Genomic DNA, 17582 nt, shown 5'->3' with positions numbered 1-17582 from the left:
CCACCCCTCTGCCCCCCCCCCCCCGTCTCTCTCTCCGCCTCTCCCTCTCTCTAAAAAGGTAAAATAAAATAAAATACAGTATATAATCCATATAAACCTACAAAAATATGTGTTGCTTGACTATAATTATTGGTAAGGTTTCTGGTCAACAGTAGGCTATTAGCAGTTAAGTTTTTGTGGAGTCAAAAATTACACATGGATTTTTGACTGCAAGGGTGTGGTCATCTGTATTTGTTGATCTGAGAAGGATAAAGTTTCAGTCAGATTCACAATGTGCATAAATCATATTTTTAAATTTAGTTTAACACAGATTTTGAGACTCAGGATATATTGTATTAGAACTAACTCTCTGTCTCTATCTCACTCTCTCCCTTGCTCTCAAATAAATAAAATATTTTTTAAAAAGTGATATGTGAACTAAATTATGGTCATTTGAAATGTATTTAATACATTTGGTGGGGAGATTAGGCTTGTTAAAGAAGCAAACTGCAGTGTATTTACCGTGGGAAAGAATCTCAATGCAAAATAAATATAAGTTGGAACTGGTAAATAAAGCTTTGTTAATCTGGTAAATCATGGTAATCAAGTAAAGCATTACTGTGTTTATGTGAATTATTTTGCTTGCCTATTTTGTGATCTCATATTTAGAGTTATTCATTATGAATTTATTCCTTCAGTTTAAGTTTGATTACCTCCTACCCACCCACCCATCTCTTAGGTTTGTAGTATATATAAGTGGATGTTTCAGTTTGTATATGTTTACATACCCATTCTGTGCCTCAACCGACAACATTGGGCTTGGGTTCAGATTAACAGTTGGACTCATGAGACAAAATACAAAATAGACTTTACTCAGCACTAAGTTTCTTTTCCTTTAAGAAAGGATTCAGGACAGGAACAGCGTAGTTTGTACAGCAACAACATAGTAGAGATCTCATGATTTCTAGGCAGAGCTTGCATACATCCCAGGCATCTCACTCTTGTTATGTTCATGACCCTGAGGAACATGGCTGTGTGATGAAGCCTTTACCTCAGGTCCCTTCACCTTTTTTTTTTTCTCTCCTCCCCCCTGCCTTCACCTTTTATACCTTATTCCCATTCTCCAGTGCAGCAGCATCTTACTGGTACTGGAAAAACAGTCTTGGTGTGGTGAACTGCAAGTCCTGGGTAAAGTACATAGTAACTTCAGCCAGATTGTCATTTATTTTTTAATTAGTACACTCCTATAAATTCTGAGCTAAGAGTTTCAAGAATGATTTGGCCAACTGCCAGAACCTCAGGTGCTCCTGAGGCTAAAGGAAAGGCTATAAACCAGCTGTTAACCCTTTCAATTAAGGTCTGTAATCAACCAACAGTCAGTCCAAAGATGTATTTTCTTTGTGCTCTGATTTTTTTTTTTATCATGGAAAATACTAACATATACAGAAGTGGTCAAAGTAGTATAACCAAACAATAGTGTTCATTACGCAGCTTCAACAATTAAGTCATGGCCAGTATCATTTTACCTATATCCTGGCCAGTTCTCCCTTTCTTGTTGTTTTGAAGCAAATTCTAGGCATAACATTTTATTGATAAATATTTCATTATTGGTCTAAAAAACGATTCCTTTAAGAAAACTAATATCATAATCGTGTACACACATGTATATTCCTAAATATTCCTGTCAGTGTTCAAATTTCTAATTGTTTCATTAATGTAATTTTTTTAATGTTTTAATTTGAATCCAAGTAAGGTTCAGACATTGGGTTTGTGAGATTTTTTTGATTTTGTTTTAAATAGATTTCCGGTACCATCTCTTTTATTTCCTTGAGATTTATTTGTTGAACAAGCTAGGTCATTTGTCCTGTAGTGTTTTCCATTATTACAGACATTAGATTATACTGATTGCATCTTTGTTATGTAATGTGTTCTTTTTTGCCTCTATTTCATATGACTTTGTAGTTAGGTCTAGAAAGTTGATCAGATGCAGTTTGGATGGGTGGATGGATGGATGGATGGATTTATTTGACAAGAGCAAGTGTCATATACGAAAAGTAGTTTTTGTGCTCTGCAGCAGTTCTTGGTGTCAGTGCCTCATTATGAGTTGCAAAATGATGATATCCTAATCATCATTTCTGCTTCATTTATTCCTGAATACTTTTGATAAAAGAGCATCTTCCTTTCATTTACTGTTTGGTTAGCCTGTGGGTACAGTTTGTATAAGGAAAAGCAGGTAACTTCTTTATATTTTATTTACCAATATCATTACGAACTGATGAATTCTAATATATTTGATGTGTTCCAGTTTATTATACTTATCCATATATCAGTGTTGTCACATCTTTGGCCTGATTTCTCTTTAAGTCCACCATAGTTTGAATTAGAATACCTTTAGATGAGTCAGGCTCTATTCAGTTTGTCTTATCTTTCCCCAATTCCTGTTGTATCATACCTGGTTAATTTCACTTATTTATATTTGTTGCCTGGTCCTTAAAGCATTTGAGTTTTGGGATCCCTTTAAAAATTATTACCTACTTAATCCAAAATAAAATTTCAATTTGAAATTATTTTTGTAGCATAGTTATTAACCATTGGCAAATGACTACCCTCTGTGGTAATTCTCTTCAACTAAGCTAAATTTCTTAATCATTAGAGGAATGCTCAGGCATTGAAACAAGCCAATGCCAGTGGAGTCATGTTTCTTACTTTCCACATTTATGCAAAGTATTTTTTATGTGTGTTATTTCTCTCTTACAGTTCTACCTCTATTCTTGATAATAGAAAAAGTTGGAAACCACAAGAAGATTCTAATCTGGGACTCAAAATTCTGTGCTTTTTAGAAACTGTCATTTAAATGTTTCCTAAAATCAACTTAGTGTTTTAGACTTAACCTGTTACTTTTCCAAAATTCTTTGGCGTAATAGATAGAACTTCGATCTATGAATCCAGGGATCTGGATTCTAATCCTAAGTCTTGACTCCTTTCCTGTACTCCTCAGTTCAAATAGCTGGATGAGCTAAGTGTTAAATACTGGACTTAGTGAGAATCTGCTGTAGACCTAAATTTCCACTTATAAAGTTTATCTAAAAAGTGCTGACCAAAACCATTTTTGTTTCTTATTAAAGCTAAGAAAGAAGAAAAGAAAAGACATAAGTCATCATCATCATCTTCCTCCTCATCCAGTGACTCAGATAGCTCAAGTGATTCTCAGTCGTCTTCTGATTCTTCTGATTCAGAAAGTGCTTCTGAAGAGAAATCAAAAAAAAGAAAAAAGAAACATAGGAAAAATTCCCGAAAACACAAGAAAGAAAAGAAGAAGCGAAAGAAAAGCAAGAAAAGGTCTTAATTTTAAATTCTTTTATAATACTAGCTTTATATTCTAATTCCCTTCAGCTTATAAGTAAATCTATTGGGATTTTGGATCATCTGCATGGCAATATTAAAATAGTGAGAAATATTTCCTAGCATTAAGTATAAGACCATTTTTTTTTTTTAAGATTTTATTTATTTATTTATTTATTTGAAAGAGAGAGAATGAGAGAGAGAGAGCACATGAGAGGGGGGAGGGTGAGAGGGAGAAGCAGACTCCCCGCCGAGCAGGGAGCCTGATGCGGGACTCGATCCAAGGACTCCAGGATCATGACCTGAGCCAAAGGCAGCTGCTCAAGCAACTGAGCCACCTAGGCGCCCCAAGTATAAGACCATTTTGATTCTACAGTCTGTAGATTAAATTTAGGTACATTCATATCATTTTCAACAAAGCCATTCAGTTCTGTTTGTCTGAACTCAGTGAAAAGATGCTTTTGGTTTTATAGGTTTGTGTTTCTTAGGAGGAATATATAGGATTAATGAGAATTATAGGAAACCAATTATTATTTTCCTTATTTTTTATAGCAGTCTCTCTTGCTCTTTTTGTCCTTTATTTCCTTTGTTGCTATGAAAACACAAGGGTAGAAGCAAATATTATCAATATATTTACTTTCTTTTCTTTGTCTGAAATAATCTATGTACTAAAACTTGTCTTACGCCTGTTGTCTTTAAAGCAACTAATTTCTTTGCCTACATTTTTAAGTATTTTAAATTTATCAGAGTACATTGCCTGTGGAGTTCCATGTGTTAGATCCATTTTATTGGAAAATACTTTCTGAGAATGTGATAATGGAAACAATTGGTTTTGCTTTTGGGTTGGTTAGCTGGTTTGTCAGACAAATGAAGGAGGATTTTCTGTATGTTATTGCATCTTTGAGGGGGTGGGCAGGATGGCTTATATGTTGTGACATCTTACAAAGGAAAGAAATACCAACAATTGGAAATTTGGGGTAGGTGCATAATAACGAAATGGAATTTTTTTTGTATGTTTTCTGTTAAGTGCATCTAGTGAAAGTGAGACTGAAAATCTTGAAGCACAACCCCAGTCTACTGTCCGTCCAGAAGAGATCCCTCCTATACCTGAAAATAGATTCCTAATGAGAAAAAGTCCTCCTAAAGCTGATGAAAAAGAAAGGAAAAACAGAGAAAGAGAGCGAGAGAGAGAGTGGTATGTTAATGTGTCTATCTTGTAGACTGCCCTACACTCTTTAAAACAGAACTTTTTTTTTAAGTCTTTATGTACTTTAAACAAGATTTAATTGGTGACCTTGTCCCAAGATTGAAATCTTTTTTTATAGGATAAAGTTAGCAAAGCTCCTTTTTGTTAACTATATATCTAAAAAGAGAAACTGATTTAATTCAAACAGATTTTGAGTTAAAAGTCACTTTTTTGAAAAATAAGCACTGCAAAAAGATGCATTGTGGCATTTCAGACCAATTCCATTTAAAACCCAAGCTGTCTTACTGTGTAATTTGTATATATTAAACTTCTAAGCAAGTAAGAACCTTTATTTTTCAATTTAATAGGGCAAAAATGCTGTTTTCATGCCTAATTTATAGTATTGTGGTAATGAAAATTGATATATTCAAGTTCTTTGAAAATGTTTCTGCGTAAATTCACATTATTAGTATCAGTTGGCCTATTGGTTCTTTGTAAATCATTTTAATAACTATCTCCAAAAATAGAAAAAAGATTGAAGTCATTTTCTTATTTATGATTAGAAATGTATTGTTAATAACATAAAAGTAATAAAATTCTGAGTATCTCCCATATACTTTCACAATACAGTAAAATATAAAAATAAATCTTAGTTTTATTTTAAAAAAAGTTCTTTGAAACTTGGGGTAATTTCAGTGGAGTGGATTGAGTTAATTTTTCCTCAAGTACTAGGAAAGGTATTTTTAAGGAAATAAATATTACAGAGATAATGTTTGAACTACTTTAGAATGAATTTTTCAAACATAACTTACATGGATATTGTTTGTGCTAATTAAATATTAACTCATTATTTTTTGAAAACAGTTTCCCTTTTTGGTACAAACCAGGATATAAATGTTTTGCTAATTCACACCAGCTTGTGTCTACTTTATTATCCTTAATTACTCTTTTCTGTAGTTCTTTTGACAGTGAACAGTTGCTTATAGGATTATAAGCTACTTTGGAATAAGATGGGGTTGTTTTTTTCTTTTTTAAAGATTTTATTTCTTTTAGAGAGAGTGTGTGCGTGAGCAGAGGGAGGGGCAGAGGGAGAGAATCTCAAGCGGACTCCCCATAGAGCACAGAGCTCGACAAGGGCTTGATCCCAGGATTCTAAGATCGTGACCTGAGCCGAAATCAAGAGTCAGATGCTCAACCCTACTGAGCCACCCAGGCACCCCTGGAATAAGATAGTTTTAAAATTATTTTCTTAGTGGCATACCGCCTATGCTGAGCTATATGAACTCTTCTATGTTGATTTTCCTTAATGCTGTCAAGTTAATTTCATCTTAAAAATGGTTATTTAACAGGGTTTCTCAGCACACAGCTGGCATTTTGGGGCAGAATAGTTCTTCATTCTCATGCATTATAAGATTTTAGCATTCCTAACTCATGGTTCTAAGTACCAGCAGCACTGTCTAGTCATTGACAGTTGAAAAATGCTCCCATACTTTTCCAGATACCTAGTAGGAATGGATAACATTGAAAACTACTGATAATGTATAAGATTTAAATTTATTAGTTTAGATCAGTAAAGCTATATTCTCCAGATCCATTTTTATAGTTGTTTTAATTTAAATTTAATTCATTAACATATATTTTATTAGTTTCAGAGGTAGAGTCTAGTGATTCATCAGTTGCATAAAATACCCAGTGCTAATTACATCAGGTGCCCTCCTTAATGCCCATCACCCAGTTACCCCATCCCTCCAGCAACCCTGTTTGTTTCCTGTAGTTAAGAGTCTCTTACGGTTTGTCTCCCTCTCTGATTTCGTCTGAATTTATTCTTCCCTCTCTTCCCTTATGATCATCTGTCTTGTTTAACTTGCACATTTGTGTGAAATCATATAATTGTCTTTCTCTGACTGACTTATTTCACTTAGCATAATACCCTCTAGTTCCATCCACGTCGTTGCAAATGGTTAAGATTTCATTTTTTGATGACCAAGTAATATTCCTGTGTGTGTGTGTGTGTGTGTATTTTAATTTTCCCTTTGCTTCCTTCTAGTAATCCACCTAACTCCCAGCCTGCTTCATACCAGAGGCGACTTTTAGTTACTAGGTCTGGCAGGAAAATTAAAGGAAGAGGACCAAGGGTAGGTGATTCTTTTCCCAGAAATCTTAATAATATTGCATTTATTGTAAATAATTTGAGTGTTTCTTAAATATTGTTTTATAAGTAACTAAAATTTAGAGTAGATATGGATATTATGTTCTCTTTTTATTTTATTTACTTTTTTAAAGATTTTATTTATGTATTTGACAGAGACACAGCAAGAGAGGGAACACAAGCAGGGGGAGGGGGAGAGGGAGAAGCAGGCTTCCCACCGAGCAGGGAGCCCGATGCGGGGCTCGATTCCAGGACCCTGGGATCATGACCTGAGCCGAAGGCAGACGCTTAACGACTGAGCCACCAAGGCGCCCCTTGTTCTCTTTTTATAGTAACTTCTTTGTGTTGGTACTTCCAAACTGAAAATATATGGATGTTAATAGATTTTACATGTGCATGGTGTAAAATGAGATCAGTGTCTTTCTTGTGCCTCCTTGTTACTTCCTGACCATTGTATCTCTGATCTTGTTAAAAATTAATAAAAATTAACCCTGTTCCTGTATTTCATCCTCTTTCCTGGATTCTCCCCATCCGAATATCTTGAGTCTTCAAAACTTTTTAGAAATGTGGCTCTACTTGGTATATTATTTCTTCACTTCTTACTCCTTTCTAAACAATTTCAGTTCATCTTCTACCATTCTGCTGAAAATAGCACTTGCTATATGGTTGGCTATATGTCATAAAATCCAGTGGGTCCTTTCAGTCTTTGTCTTACTTACTCTCCCTCCTTGTAATACTCTTTCCACTTGCTTCTGTCCTGTTTTCTTTCTGTCTCTGGCCAGTCTATTTTGAATGTCCACTGCCAGTTCACACTCTTATACCTGGCCTTTAATATAGTAGTACCTCAGGATTCCAACTCTTCTCACTCTGCATATGGTCCTTGGGCAGTCTCATCACTCCCACAGCTTCAGTGGCTTACCTGTGTGTTGATAAGTATCAAATGCTGATTTGCTTTTCTGGTGCCAAGACTTATTTGACAGCCAGCTAGTTGCTTAACAGACACCTCACACTCAGTGTATATAATGTTGAGCATAAGCACTTCCTCTTCAGACCTCCTTTAGGTTCCTGCTCTCACTGATAGACACCAACACTTGTGCAGTTACTTAAAGCCCAAGAATCATTTTATTTCTCTGCTTTCCTACCTTGTATATCTTTTTTTTTTTTTTTAAGATTTTATTTATTTATTTGACAGAGACACAGCGAGAGAGGGAACACAAGTAGGGGAGAGTGGGAGAGGGAGAAGCAGGCTCCCTGCGGAGCAGGAAGCCCCATGTGGGGCTCGATCCCAGGACCCCGGGATCATGGTCTGAGCCGAAGGCAGACGCTCAACCAGCTGAGCCACCTAGGCGCCCCCCTACCTTGTATATCTTATCTAACACCAAAACCAAATCCCTTCATTTCAACCTTGTAAATACTTTGAAATCCATCTACTTCTCAAGCTTCACTCCCACCACCTTAATTCAGTTTACCTTTGTATATTCTCTGAACTATAAATGGCCTTCTAACTGTTCTCATGGCAGTTCTCAAACTTTTTTGTCTTAGAACTCTCTTTACACTTTTTTTTTTCTTTTTAAATGCGGGGCTTGAACTCACAACCTCGAGATCAAGACTTGAGCTGAAATCAAGAGTTGGACACTTGACTGAGCTACCCAGGTGCCCCAGAATCTCTTTACACTTTTTTAAAAATTTTTTTAAGATTTTATCCATCCACTCATGAGAGACAGAGAGAGAGAGAGAAGCAGAGGGAGAAGCAGGCTCCCAAGGAGCAGGGAGCCCGATGCGGGACTCGATCCCAGGACCCTGGGATCATGACCTGAGCCGAAGGCAGATGCTTAACCATCTGAGCCACCCAGGCGCCCTACACTTTTTTTTTTTTTTTTAAAGATTTTATTTATTTGACAGAGAGAGACACAGCAAGAGAGGGAACATAAGCGGGGGAGTGGGAGAGGGAGAAGCAGGCTTCCCACCGAACAGGGAGCCTGATGCATGGCTCGATCCCTGAGCCACCCAGGTGCCCTTCTCTTTACACTTTTAAAAATTATTGAGGATCCAAAGGAGCTTTTGTGATATGGGTTATATCCGTCGATATTTATAGTTTTAGAAATTAAAACCAAGAACTATTTAAAATACAAGAATATATAAGCACACATTCCATTAGCTATGAAAGCAAAGATACTAAAACGTCATGTAGTCTGAAAAACTCCACTGTACAATAATGAAAGAGTGAAAATGAAAAGGCAAATAATATGATATAATGAAAATAGTTTTGACTTCACAGATCCCCTGAGTCTTGGGATCCCTAGACAGCAATTTGAGAATCACTGATAGAATTCTTTCTCTAAACAGCATCCAGAATGGTCTTTTTTTTTTTAAAGATTTTTTTAAAGATTTGAGACACAGAAACAGCGATAGAGGGAACACAAGCAGGGGGAGTAGGTGAGGGAGAAGCAGGCTTCCTGCCAAGCAAGGAGCCTGACGTGGGACTCGATCCCAGGACCCTGGGATCATGACCTGAGCCGAAGGCAGACGCCTAACAACTGAGCCACCCAGGTGCCCCCAGAATGGTCATTTAAGAATGAAAATGTCATTCCTTTGCCATCGATTATAGGATAAGTCCAAAATTGTTACCATGGCCTATGAGACCTTATAAAATCTAGTCCTTGCTTACCTAATCAGTATTATCTAGTATTACATTCCCTGGAAGTTTTTTTTTGTTGGTTTGTTTGTTTTTAAGATTTTATTTATTTATTTGTCAGCGAGACCGCACAAGCGGGGCGGGGAGCGGCAGGCAGAGGGAGAAGCAGGCTCCCTGCTGAGGAAGGAGCCTGATTTGGGACTCATCCCAGGACCCTGGGGTCATGACCTAAGCCGAAGGCAGACGCTTAACTGACTGAGCCACCCAGGCGTCCCTCCCTGGCAGTTTTTATCTTTAGCCGTACTGATCTATCTTGTGGTCATTTCTAAAAAGTGCAATGTGTTTTCCTGTTTTGGGACCTTCAAATAAGATATTTCTTATGCTTCACATATTCTTCCTTACCCATCCATCCTCACACTTTTACCTTCTTTTCCTTACCCTTGCCTGTGTAACTCTTGATGCATGTTTGTTAGTTGTTAGCTTTTAATTATCATTTAACTTTCCCTGTACTAGGCTGGATCTCCCCTGTTAAATATTCTCTGAGCACCTTGTATTTCCTTTATGCTGGTTCTAATTGTAACTGATTTGTGCTTGTGAATATCTGTGATTATATATCTATCTAAGGGTTCTCCTAGCCTTATAGAATTCAAGTTCCAAAAGAGCAAAATTGAGACATGTCTTGGCTCACTAATGTTTCTGCAACACATGGTAGAGTGGTTGGCCATTCCAAGAGCTGAGTAAATATTGGTTGAATAAATGGACATTATGCATTTACTCAGTTTTTCTCCTAATATGGGATATTTGCTTGGAAACATCAAGAATACATATTTCCAAATTGAAACTTGGCAACTTGTAAGGGTTCCTGTACCTGTTATGGTCCAGTAGCATCACTTAAATAGGATAGTTCTGTGGAGAGGACATGGGTGGCTAGAGTTTGGTGGTTAATGCTTTTTATTTGGAATTTATAGTATGAGTGAGTGTTTAAAGTATTTTTGCCTCACTGGTTTCATACCTGAAAATTAGGAAATCTTATTTATTTTAAAGATTTTATTTATTTATTTATTTGCGAGAGAGAGAGAGAGAAACAGTATGAGAGGGGAGAGGGTCAGAGGGAGAAGCAGGCTCCCCGCTGATCCGGAAGCCCGATGTGGGACTCGATCCCAGGACTCCGGGACCATGACCTGAGCTGAAGGCAGTCGCTTAACCAACTGAGCCACCCAGGCACCCGAAATCTTATTTATTTTAGAGGGTATAGAAGTATAAGACATTTTATTTGAACCTAGAAATGTATAGGCTATAGCTATAATTGTAATGCTTTTATATTTTTAGGAGGTTAATATTTTTCCCATTTTATTCTTTTAAGCGTTACCGAACTCCTTCTAGATCCAGATCAAGGGATCGTTTCAGACGTAGTGAGACTCCTCCACATTGGAGGCAAGAGATGCAGAGAGCACAAAGAATGAGGGTATCAAGTGGTGAAAGATGGATCAAAGGGGATAAGTAAGATTTACCTATATTATTTCACATATAGTGACAAGTATTTTTGTTTTTACTCTTGTACATAAAGTTGTTCAATTTATAGCCATTTCAATTGTTTCTGAATATTTTTAAAAATACAGAATACCATTTGGCTAATAATGGACATCATCCTTTTTCTAATAAAATTTCCAAAAAGCTTTTTTTTCTCCTTATTTTTTAGGAGTGAGTTAAATGAAATAAAAGAAAATCAAAGAAGTCCAGTTAGAGTAAAAGAGAAAAAAGTAACTGATCACAGGCATGTGTCTGAGAGTCCAAACAGAAAAAATGAAAAGGAAAAGAAAGTTAAAGACCACAAATCTAACAGCAAAGAGAGAGACATCAGAAGAAACTCAGAAAAGGATGATAAGTATAATAAAAACAAAGTGAAGAAAAGGGCCAAATCTAAAAGTAGGAGTAAGAGCAAAGAGAAATCAAAGAGTAAAGAAAGAGATGCAAAGCATAATAGACATGAAGAAAAGAGGATGAGATCAAGGAGTAAAGAAAGGGATCATGAGATTGTTAAAGAAAAAGAAAAGTCTGATTCTAAAGGAAAAGATCAGGAAAGGAGTAGAAGTAAAGAGAAGTCTAAACAGTTAGAATCAAAAAGTAATGAGCATGATCATAATAAAAGTAAGGAAAAGGATAGACGTGCACAGTCTAGAAGTAGAGAACGTGATATCACTAAAGGCAAACACAGTTACAATAGTAGAACAAGGGAACGAAGCAGAAGTAGGGACAGGAGCAGAAGAGTGCGATCTAGAAGCCATGACCGAGATCGCAGCAGAAGCAAGGAGTACCATAGATACAGAGAACAAGAGTACAGGAGAAGGGGAAGGTCTCGAAGCCGAGAGAGAAGAGCATCACCAGGAAGATCAAGAAGTAAAGATAGAAGGAGGAGGAGGAGAGATTCACGGAGCTCAGAGAGAGAAGAAAGTCAAAGCAGAAACAAAGAAAAATATAGAAACCAAGAAAGTAAGAGTTCACACAGAAAAGAAAATTCTGAGGGTGAGAAGAGAATGTACTCTAAAAATCGTGATCATAATAGCTCAAATAATAGGGAAAAAAAGGCTGATAGAGATCAAAGTCCATTCTCAAAAATAAAACAAAGTAGTCAGGACAATGAGTTAAAGTTCTCCACGTTGAAAAATAAGGAGGATGAGAAGACCAGATCCTCAGTGGAAAAAGAAAACCAAAAATCAAAGGGTCAAGAAAATGACCACATACATGATAAAAATAAAAAATTTGATCATGAATCAAGCCCTGGAACAGATGAAGACAAAAGTGGATGAGTGAGTTGTGTAAACTTCTTATTTCCATTCTGCTCAAATTTTAAGTTTTAGAGACTTGCTGATGAATCTCCTTTATGTTGTTTTCCTCTTTTCATTGTTTTTGGGTTTTATGTTCGTCCCTTTTTTTTTTTTTTTTAATGTGGACTTTATTGAGTTGATCTTTTGATAATCTGCAACCTGGATAATTTGTACTGCTAAAGTTTTAATAAACTTGAAATGAGAAAAACACTTTGGTGTAATACTGTGTGCTGTGTTTAACTATTTCATGTATGCATTTTTGTGTTGCAACAATCAGCCAATAGCAAATGTGCTATTCTACATCCCAGTTTGTGTGATTAGCCAGTTGAAAACAAGCATAACTGATTGTTGGAATACATTGTTACAGAAGCTTGTGTTTCTCATGATTAAAGTAACTTTAGAAGCCACTAGATAGAAGAAATCTTGTATAGATTTTCTGATTGCATTTAAGTAGAGGCTTGCAGCAGCAGCAGCTTTTAATTAACACAGAAAAGCAGGATCCTAATAACTTGAGATCTTAAGTCATCACTTTTGATTTTATAGTAATTTGTGCTTTAAAAGTTATTTATATTGTACTGCCTATGTTATTCTTTGTAATTCCACTCATAGCTTGATTCATACTAATATTTTTCCTGCCTAGTTTTATTTACTTAACTATTTACAAAAATAGTTGAGTAATTTTTTCAGTTGATGTACTGATTGAGTTTGACTTGCTGTTATACAGCATCTGACAGGAACTGTACCTTGGAAGATCAGATTGTAATTCTCAATTCTATGTCACTTTTGGTCTGGAGGGATGAAATTTTTGCTTTGGGGAACATTGTTTTATAATTACTATTATCTTTCTCTAAAATGAAGATATTTTTCTCACTAAAACATACCACTTGTGCAGGTCTTTAAGTTAGATTCTAAAAATTGTTAGTATTGACATACTAACTTCCAAGATTTCTCTTTTGGCCACTGATCTATATAGAGTTGAGTGTTAATTCTGCATGGTTCTTGTTTTGGATTTGGTTTTTTAACTTGAGCTGACTTCTCTAACTCTCATAGTTGTGAGTTTCAAATGGCAAAAAAATGCATCTTTTCTATTTATGTATCACAATAGGGTATAGCATGTTTATGACTCTGGTTTCTTTCTATTCAGATGGCTTTATACCATTACTGTTAACATTATTTAGCTTGGCATGTGCAACATTGCCACATAGAGTAGAGTAGAAAGTTGCAAAATTTGATAGCTTACAGAGTTAAACAGTAAAAGATACCCAAAGTCCATTTAGAATTTTGTGTGTTGTATATTGCTATTTTTGTGATGTGTGGCCTTTTTTTCTGTAATATCTTCTAAATAAAATACTGAACATCCAGCAAACACAAAACCTGCCTCATTTGAGAAGAAATTTCAGAATTCCAATTAATAGTAGCCTTTAGAGTGTTTTGTACTTTCATATTTGTCAGTGTAGTATCAACTCTTACCAAGGTAGCTTTTTGGTAAACCCAGTAACTACTCAGTGCTATTTGTACTGAGCAAAGCAGTGCTTAACATAATACTTCCCATTAATGATTAATACAGTAATGAACATTTGGCATTGTGGTAGCTGTTTGCATAACAAATAATAGGTAATGATTATAAGATTGGAATATCTTGAAGCAAATAATCCACAATGAAGTCTTTCTAAATTTTTTTTTCCTGATGATAAAAGTGATAGATGTTTATGATAATCTGGGGTGATTGATTCCTTAGAGACTTTGACCACAAACCTACTTTAGGGATGATTGAGTCTTGAGTTCCCAAGCTATATAATCTGTTACATATTTTAAATTAGTTATTGTCTTTTAAATTCAGTAAATTGCATTTTAAAAATATCTGTTATAAACTATTTGAGCTTCAAGGTGCTATTTAAGAAAGGTTTTCTAATAACAAAAAAAACCCATGCTAGGTAAAAATACATGTTGTCTGATCGCAGAGCTGTATCTAGTAAGAATTATAGACAAGTAACCATAGGGAAAAAATTTTAGCAATTTCTATAAGTAGTATTCTTCTGTTCTGGTTATCAAAAGAGCAACTCCATGCTAAGCATATATAGACATTTTAAAACTTAGTTTTTATAGTAGAACAGATACAGTGAAGAAATTGAGATGAAAGATGACAATCAGCTAGATTTTATTTTCAGAGTAAAAACATTTAGAAAATAATTAAACAGCATTAACTGTACCTCGTCTGCCTTTACATCTGTATAGCACATAGCTCAAACAGTCCTTTTATTGCATTTTTAATAGTTGTGCCACCTTTAGCTTTTACTTTGAATATACTCCTTCTTGAAAGCTGGCTCTTTCCTGTCAAATTGATTTTATAGTTAAGTCTGAGCTTACGGTTTACCTCGAACTATCTTTGACTTCATATCCTCTAAAGATATTTAATTGGTTTATTTTATTGTTTGGCAATATCTGAGAATTTTTTTCATGATTATTTCATTCTTTTTTGGGGGTAAACCATCTGCCACAAATTGACACAACAGAGAGATTAATGTTGATGAGCAGTAGAGAATCTACTGGGTTGCTTTAAAATATTTTTAAATTACTCTACAGTTAATGAGCTCATAGAGCATTGTAATTTCTAATAGAGTTCCTTAAAGCCCTCACAGAAGTTTCAAAGAATTTGATAAATCTATCTTTGCACAAGTGTGATACTGATTCATACTGGCTTTGCTGAATGCCCTAATCAGATGCTTGTACCCAGTGAAAGGTATGAAACTGAAAAGTAAACATTTCTTAATATTATGAACAGGAACACATTGGGTTTCTGGTATTTTGAGTAATGATATTAAAGGACAATTCTAATTTGTTTTCAAGTTAGTATATGGAAAAGTTAGTTTGTTTTTTTTTTTAGTAGCTCACTATGCTTTTTAGTCCAGGTGGCAGTTGTTTTTCATCACACTTTGAACCTTTTATAGTAAATTTCTATAGAAACTTGTTCCCTTTCCCTTCACCGGAAGGTACTTTCAATATACACCATAAATATAACGAAACATAAAGTGGTTTATTTTCCTGTCTTCTTTTGGTCATGTTTACTATAATTATTCAGTTTAGTATTCATATATTTACAGTTGAATAAACTCCAAGGATTGTAGATTTATAACCTGTTTATTGTGAAAAGATATGTTTTGTTACAATACTTGTTTTAAAAATTGATAAACTCCAGGAAGTGCAGCGTTGGTTGACAGCTGCCCATAGCGGGTTTCCCAGCTGCCTTTAAAGGATTCAGACAAATGCAAACGCTGGCCTGTGGTGTAACACAAGAAGTAAATATTAAAAGAAAAATCACATAAATAAAAATCCATCAGCAAGGTTGGAGAAGGGAGTTGTTGAGGGGTTTTGTTTGTTTTTAAGTATAGGAAGAAATTGTGGGGTTAAGTTGTGTTTCTGCTTTTTCTTTTTTTTAAAGCAAATGCCTATGTTACCAAAAGCCCATGCTGTATATTTTGTTTCTGTTTTGTGTGTTTCTAGTACTTTGAAGGATTGATAAATGAATTGGTTATTTGTATGTGGGGATGTTAAAAGTTGTGGCTGCTCTCTTTGTAGAAGGGAAAAATTCAAGTGAAGTTAATGCACTTCTTTTCCTAGCTCAAAAGTCACTGTGATGTATATTTTTTTAATGAAATTTAGGAATAAAGCTGTTGTCACAATTGTATAATTAGTTTCAAAATGCTGCTTCTCTTATCATTAGTCTAGTAACTGTTAAAACTGTTTTCTGCAAACTGCATTTTACAGAATTTAAATTCTGAAACTATCAACTTTTATAGTTAAACATTGTATTAAATAAACTATAACAGTTTGTTTTGTATTTTTAAAATTACTGTTGTATTAGTTATTCAACCTTTATTTTTATTAAAAGGTAAATAATGAAGATAAATCAACTAAAATATACTTTTATTTTACCCATGGGGATATAGAATTTGTATTAGGAAAAACTGAGCAAAGAGTTTAACAGTACTGAGCTTCTTTAGGAATTTAGTCAGCAGTGATGATTTCTAGAAGGTTTGGAGATAAATTCTAGTGTAAATGTTTAATCATAATGTTTCAGATTACAATGTGTCTTTTGCCTCAGCAAACTTAAGGTTAGATTTGGAATTTGCATTACTGTCTACTGGAATGCTACAATTTGCTTTTTAATTCCTCCAAATTTCTCAGCATTGGGAACATTGTATTATATCCTGTGCCTGCCAGTTTTAATATAACACTTGACATTGTAAAGCCATATAGATGTTAATTGACTCGTAAAACAAATTGTCTAGTTTTTGGTTTCTTGTTTGGTTTCATTTTTATTTAAATTAGATATATTTAGGGAAAATGCACCAACTTGAAAGTTAGTCACTGAAAATATATATGGTTAGATAAAAATGTTCTGACCATTCAGTGGTTTATATGTGTTAAGAGGTATTAAATTCTTGAATTCTGGAGTGTTTTTAAATGCTTTATTTAGCCAGAAGAATATGTAAAATGTGAGTGCTTCATATGGACTGTGTAAATTAATTGTGTATTAAAATACTTTTAGTATCAATTTGCTTTTTCTATTTTCATTGCTTTTTAGGCTTCCTTCTTAAACATATTTCCCAACCTAATACTGTTATTTCCTTTTTATTTTTAAGTGCTGATTGATAATTTTTACACCTTTCCCCCCTCAATACCCAAATATATATCTCAGCCACACATTTATTTTTTAAAGGACTTCTCTTACTTATTAAAAAGGTTTTATTTATTTGAGAGAGAGAGCACAAGTGGGTCGGGGGGAGGGGCAAAGGGAGAGGGAGAAACAGTCTTCCCGCTGAGCAGGGAGCCCAGTGCGCTGAGCAGGGAGCCCAATGCGGGCCTCAGTCCCAGGACCCTGGGATCACAACCTGAGTCAAAGGCAGGTGCTTAACCGACTGAGCCACCCAGGCGCCCTTAGCCACACATTTTAGCTATGGATTTCTTATCCTATTGGCAGATTACAACAGTTGTGTTTCCACTGTTCTGAGTGCCTTGCAACTCAGTTTTTTTTACTCGATTGTTTTGTGATTAATTTTTAAGACTTTGCATAGCCCTTTTGTTTTTAATGTGCTTAACTCTAGTAGAAAGACCATCCCAGTTGAAACTAATACAATGAAACTGTTCACATAAGGTAAGAAAACTAGTAATGTCTTTAATGTTTTATGTTCTTCACTGGGATAAGTTGGTTATAAAACATTTATGAAATTAACCATTTTGTAGAAACGTGTTTCCTGTGTTGTAATGTGAAAATAGCTTCATCCAAAACTGGTAATCACCCCCAAATGTACAGTACTTTCTAAAACAGAATTTAAAGAAAAAGATAGGTGGCAGAGGTTCCCTGACTATTTATTAGTTCATTGAGCCTTTGCATCTAAGTAATTTTTAAAATGGTGGCAACCCTAGGCCAAAAGAACTACCGAACAATTTAGCAGCCCTGTGAGA

At 35.1% G+C, this 17582-nt stretch overlaps 1 protein-coding gene across 5 annotated transcripts in view; it reads left to right on the top strand.

Annotated features, from left to right (window-relative positions):
* Positions 1–12326, top strand: part of PPIG (peptidylprolyl isomerase G) — a 49718-nt gene extending 37392 nt beyond the window's left edge. For all 5 annotated transcript variants that reach the window (XM_031029622.2, XM_006734713.3, XM_031029621.2 and 2 more), the window contains 5 exons: positions 3105–3318; positions 4349–4516; positions 6555–6642; positions 10655–10791; positions 10991–12326. In XM_031029622.2, the coding sequence (XP_030885482.1) occupies positions 3105–3318; positions 4349–4516; positions 6555–6642; positions 10655–10791; positions 10991–12098 (1715 nt within the window). In that variant the 3' untranslated portion in view covers positions 12099–12326. The remainder of the gene's footprint in view (positions 1–3104; positions 3319–4348; positions 4517–6554; positions 6643–10654; positions 10792–10990) is intronic.
* Positions 12327–17582: the final 5256 nt, after the last annotated feature.

Source organism: Leptonychotes weddellii, chromosome 3 (assembly GCF_054177405.1).
Source record: "Leptonychotes weddellii isolate Sample4059 chromosome 3, ASM5417740v2, whole genome shotgun sequence".
Classification (NCBI taxonomy): Eukaryota; Metazoa; Chordata; class Mammalia; order Carnivora; family Phocidae; genus Leptonychotes; species Leptonychotes weddellii.
Note: the sequence above shows the minus strand (reverse complement) of the source record. Positions and strands in the feature narration are given on the sequence as shown.